Source organism: Paralichthys olivaceus, chromosome 6, assembly GCF_024713975.1.
Source record: "Paralichthys olivaceus isolate ysfri-2021 chromosome 6, ASM2471397v2, whole genome shotgun sequence".
Classification (NCBI taxonomy): domain Eukaryota; kingdom Metazoa; phylum Chordata; class Actinopteri; order Pleuronectiformes; family Paralichthyidae; genus Paralichthys; species Paralichthys olivaceus.
The window spans coordinates 5,401,071-5,406,905 of NC_091098.1; the positions used below are offsets into that span (position 1 = coordinate 5,401,071).

Consider the following 5,835-nt stretch of genomic DNA (forward strand, 5'->3'; position numbering starts at 1 on the left):
GAGATAATCACATCCTTCCTTCCACCTCACATGATAAAAGAAAGACACAGTTAAATGTATTTTTGATTACTTTATAAACATTTTGATCGAATGCATGTTTTGTTGCTCTCGTGTATTTTTTCATATGATAAATAAACTAATTATATTTTTGCATTCACATTCTTAAATAGTTGCAGTAAGAAGCCGAGTGTAAAATAAATATAATTAAGATGATGGTAATAATATCCTTATGTCAGAGAATCTTATATAAATCTATACAATGGGATGGGAGTCACATGGGAGTCACCATGCTGCCCCTGCTGTAAACATCAAACTCCTTGTAGCGGAGGTAATCTTTCAGCCTCAGAGGAAGAGGGAGAAAGTTGATGAACGCCGGGGCTCGCAGGCGCAAGCGTATGAGATGCTCTCTTATCTGCAGACGACACAGGTGCTTCAGGCTCCGAGCATTTCCTGAGTGTAGAGAAAAAAATCATCAACATTACTTTTGCTGCCAGGTAAATAAATAAATTGACTAATGGAGGATCATGGCAGCTCTTACTTTGAAGGTGACAGATCTCCGGCCACTGTTTCTGCTCCTCCAATATGTGCTTCAGTTTGGTGCAGAAGGACACGTGGTCGGTGTAGTCGAGCATGATGCGCACCACCTGAGCAGATAGGTGCTTCAGCCAGGACACGGTTATCACCTCACAGAACTAAAAGGCACAAAGAGACACGTGTGAAAGTCTTTACCTCCACTTCTCCTCCTGTTTCTCTCCGAGCAGCTTCGTCTCACCACCATGTCTTTGATGACTGAAGTCGTCCAGGGGGCGTAATCGTGGGAGCTGTCGCCATAAGGACAGTCAAAGCAGCGCTTGACATCATACCCATGGTTCAGGATCATTCTCAGCATGACCTCGTCTTTCAGGGCGTACTGCAGTGCTGAGGGGAAGTGGGTGGTGTTGATGCGGGAGTAGTAGTTCACATTTGCCCCAGACTTCAGCAGCGTGTTGATCAGTTCATAGTTGCCCTGTCTGAGAGCCACCTGCAAACAGTTGATAGGGTCCTGGTTCACCATGGCCCCTGCCTCTAACAGCAGGCGGGTGCACTGAAGGTCATTGTTGGACACGGCAAAAAAGAGGGCCGACCTGCGGTCGTCTTCGTAGTTGCGGCGCACCCTCTGGTGCAGCATGACGTTTGGGTCATAGCCAGCTTTGAGCAGCATCTCCACGCAGTGGGGATGAGCCCCGGCAGCTGCAGAGTGGAGAGGACTCATCCCGCTGTCCCTCACAGCTTCCAGTGTAGTCACAGGGATGAGGTGCTTCAGTGCCCTGTCAGAGAGGAGTCCACGTTTAATAACACACTCAGTTTGAAAAGATGCTTAAACATTTCAGACACCAACTGCAGAGAATGTCTATAGAATGGGGTTCAAACTATCTCTGAAGTTTGCAGCAGGAGATTCTCCGCACAGACGCGTTCACAACAACACAGAAATCTCTGCAGCGTTTGGGTGGGGGGTGGTGGTGCAGCAGACAGAGACAGGATGTAATGTATTATTTCTGCAGTAGAGATTATTTGTTTTTGTTAATCGACTCTTTTCACCATAGGCTCTTTAGACATCTTTGTGTCTCTAACATGTGTGGCACCATTTTTTCATGCTGCCATATTTGTATTCCCCCCCACTTGCTTGCAGTTAATCTCATGGAGGATCTACTGCTGTGCTCTCACATCGGCAACTGCGAACATTGGACTTTTTAGAGCTTGCCGACTGCAGAATATCCGGAGGCTCTCACTCAAACATTTATCACACATTCAGGCTGGATCTCCGGAGTTCAGTGCATGTCTGAAAGCAGCTACAGATTCTCCTCACAGTCTGTGTCCATGGTAGGCCACACGATGAATGGGCAGGTGGCCGCTGTAAAGAGGTACGTTGGGATCGGCTCCATTTTCCAGCAGTAGGGAGATTATGTCAGGGTTTCCTGACGCTGCTGCATCAAATAAAATAGTTCCCGAGTCAGATTCACACCACGCATGGGCTCCTGCAGAATTAATACATAGGAGGAAAAGAAAAGATTTAATTTGCAGAGCTGAAAAGAGAAGAATTCATATAAGCTGCTGCTTAGATACAATATATGACCACTATTTCTGTCAATACCTCTGTTATAATAATTGTCATCGCTGCTCCCTTCATCTCTGTCAGAGTTTATGATTTGTGAATATAGGCTTTACAAATAGAATTTGATAGATGACTGTTACCTTTCTGTAACAAAACCTCCACCACATTGAAATGTCCATTCTGTGCAGCCAGAGCCAGCGGCGTTTTCTTTCTGACATCACACGCGTTGGGGTCAGCACCGGACTCCAGGAGCAGGTAGACAAAGTTCTCCAGGCCTAAAAAGGCACATTCATGGAGAGCTGTCCTGTTGAGCGGCCCTGTCTGGTCCACTGTGGCTCTGTAGCGGAGCAGCAGAGTGGCCAGGTCGTACTGGTCATTAAGGATAGCTTCGAAATTATTCAGTTGAGAGGGAGAGAAAATATGTTTTAAAATCTTGTGTAAAATGAAATGCATTTTGCTTTCAGATGAATTAGCTGTCAGAGACCTGCCACTAATGGAGAATCCTGCTCGTCGTTCTGCAGATCCGGGCTACAGCCGTTCTGCAGGAGGAATGTGGCGTTCTCTCTGATTCCATGGACCACGGCTAGAAACAATGCTGTCTCCCCCTTGATAGTGCGACACTGAGTGGCACCTGGGGGTGAGGCTGGAAGACCAAACTAATCAACATGCAGAATTTGACCAAAAGAAGAAGATTTTTCTTGTTTTAACTTAACTACCTGAGAAAATGATCTCTAGTATCCTTTTATTCAGCTGCACTGCGGCCTCATGCAGAGGGATCCATCCTCGCTCATCCACTCTGGACAGAGTCTCTGGCTGCTCTGCCAGTTTGTTCAGTGCATCCTCATCACCTGCATAAATAGATACATTATAATAATACATTTTGATGAGATAATTAATCTGATTTAGTTTTGTCGGATTAAAAATACATCATTTACCCTCCTTGATTGCTTTGAAAATCTCATCAGGGTCATTACTGGGTTTCAGATCACTGCCAAATAACAAGAATTGAAATTAACAATGAACAGAAAGAGACGTTTAACACTGTGCGGTCAGAGATTTACCTCGGATTCAATCCTCTAAGTTTCCTATACTGAACCAGACTTTGTTCAATTATATACTGTGTTGCCTCATCTTCATCCAAGTCATCATCTGATTGAGAAAAGTCTTCTTCTGTCTTTGTGGTCATCTGAAATGCACAAGGAGGTCCTCTGGAGAGATAAAGTAAAGGTAGGTAGGTAGGTAGGTAGGAAGGTAGGAAGGTAGGAAGGTAGGTAGGTAGGAAGGTAGGAAGGTAGGTAGGTCAGGTAGGTAGGTCAATAGGTCTGGTAGGTAGGTCAGTTAAGTAGGTCAGGTAGGTAGGTAGGTAGGTAGGTAAGTAGGTCAGGTAGGTAGATAGGTAGGTAGGTAGGTAAGTAGGTCAGGTAGGTAGATAGGTAGGTAAGTAGGTCAGGTAGGTAGATAGGTAGGTAGGAAGGTAGGTAAGTAGGTAGGAAGGTAGGTGGGCAGGTCAGGTAGGTAGGTAGTTAGGTTAGTAGGTCAGGTAGGTAGGTAGGTAGGTAGGTGGGCAGGTCAGGTAGGTAGGTAGGTAGGTCAGGTAGGTAGGTAGTTAGGTTAGTAGGTCAGGTAGGTAGGTAGTTAGGTAAGTCAGGTAGGTAGGTAGGTAGGTAGGTCAGGTAGATAGATGGGTAGGTCAGTTAGATAGGTGGGTTGGTAGGTCAGGTAGGTAGGTGGGTAGGTAGGTCAGGTAGATAGGTGGGTTGGTAGGTCAGGTAGGTAGGTGGGTAGGACAGGTTGGTAGGTAGGTAGATAGTTAGGTAAGTCAGGTAGGTAGGTCAGGTAGATAGATACGTAGGTAGGTCAGGTAAGTAGGTCAGGTATTTAGGTAAGTAGGTCAGGTAGGTAGGTAAAAAATGTAGGCATCCAATAGCTATAAACACACATAAAGGGCAAGAAAAAGCAATTGAGAATTATAGAGATGAAGTTAAATGCTTTGCAAATAGTTAACAAATTGTCAACTATAATATATATATATATATAAAGCTATATGAGGAAAACCCTTGTGCATGGGGGGTGCTATATATCCAGCAACAAAGATAATGACCTGGAAATGAAATGAACAACATGACATTGAAATTCAACAGCTACAAAGCCCAGATCAACAGCTAAATCTTTACTGAATTTAATTAGTGCCTTTCAAGAGACCCAAGGACGCTTTACATGTGTCACTATAGGGACAAATATTAGAAAAGAAAAAAATCCACACAAAACAGTTTTCTCTAAATGCAAAGTGTCTGTTTGTTACCTTCAGTCAGAACGTAGTCTTTGGTTGGTTGTATCTCTCAACAGTGTGGCTCCTCAGTGTCCACACACACTGGAGCTATTTATATTTCCTCCTCTATAAATACAAGATCACGGGGTCTTTGCTGCCACCAACTTTAACCTACTGCTAAATACCACCAGATCACACACACATTAACTCAGAGCACAGAAGAAAGGCAAATATAAAAGAAAAAACCCTTGGTGAGATCATTCACCAACCTATAACCATTCATTAAAAAAACAGGTAAAAATCTAGATTTTTATATTTGTTTGAGATCCAATTCTGTTCTTCTAATAGTTTTATCTCTTTCAATATTGATCCTGAAATTGCTTTTGTTTACAAATGCACAGAATAGTGTAATGAAATTCCTGAAGAGCAGTGGCTCTCAAACATTTGCACTTCAGAGAACCGATATCGATGAGAACACAGTCCCCATTTAAATTTTATGTTTTAGATATGTTGTGTTAGTGAGTTTATGAAAATCAGGACCAAAATGGCCCTATATTCTCTCAGTGTGTTACACATGGATGAAATTTTAGTTTCACTTGTGTTAAAGTAGGTCTGGTGTCATGATTCTGGCCTCTTGTGAATGATTCAAAGACTGTTTTGGACCTTTTAAAGATTTTCTTTTTGGACTCTTCTGTGATGTTTTTCCTTCTGTGTCAATTTCTGGATTTGTCTTGTGTTTGATATTTTTTTGCACGCTAAGTTCTTTGTTTCCTGTTTTATTTTGAAAGTTCCTTCCTTATGTGTTTCTCTCACTTAACTTCTTGTGATCGTCCGTCTCTAATACGTTTCACCTGTGTTCCTGCCGCTCGTCTATATAGTCTCAGTGTTTCCCTTTGTCTTTGACAGGTTGTTTGACTTTTTCCTGTCATGTTCCCAAGGTCCACTTGTATTTTGCTTCTGGTGTTTCCAGTGTTTGATTACCTTAGTTTGAGTTGTTCCCTCTGAAGCTTGTTTTGTGTTTTATGAAATATTCCTCCTGCAGTCTGTATTTGCACTGTGCCTGCATGTGGGTTCAGCTTGCTGGAACCTGACATCTTGAGATGTTGCAGCAGGTCACAGCCTCACGTTGAACCAAAAGCTGAACAGGTGACAAATGGTGCATGTTGAGAAAAGGAACAGAGACCCCAACATGTTGGGGAAGAGAAGCAGCAGTTTATACAAGCAAGAAACGTTTGTCTAATGTCAAGTTTTCTTGTTACAAGCTGTATGGTTTTTTTTATTGAAGAAACGTTTGGCTTCTGGTAAATGAGTGTAATTGTGTGACTGTCTTTAAGCTCATTGTTTGAACTGATTGGGCGGCAGTGTCACATTTTAAATTAGTGACTGAGCTGTCGCTGCACACTGGGCTTATTAATGTGTTCTGTCGGGCTACATGAAAGTGTATGTGTCTCTCCAGTCAATTTATTTCAGATGA

General features: G+C 43.0%; 1 protein-coding gene across 1 annotated transcript; it reads right to left on the minus strand.

Moving 5' to 3' along the window:
- Positions 1-57: 57 nt before the first annotated feature.
- asb14b (ankyrin repeat and SOCS box containing 14b) lies at positions 58-5,694 on the minus strand. The gene is made up of 10 exons (XM_020089348.2): positions 4,395-5,694; positions 3,154-3,300; positions 3,028-3,080; positions 2,809-2,940; positions 2,577-2,735; positions 2,233-2,478; positions 1,847-2,015; positions 773-1,307; positions 539-692; positions 58-450 (listed from the first exon to the last, which is right to left on the minus strand). Exons 2-10 carry the CDS (start codon positions 3,276-3,278, stop codon positions 272-274), a joined length of 1,752 nt encoding a protein of 583 aa, XP_019944907.2. The 5' UTR covers positions 3,279-3,300; positions 4,395-5,694; the 3' UTR covers positions 58-271.
- Positions 5,695-5,835: the final 141 nt, after the last annotated feature.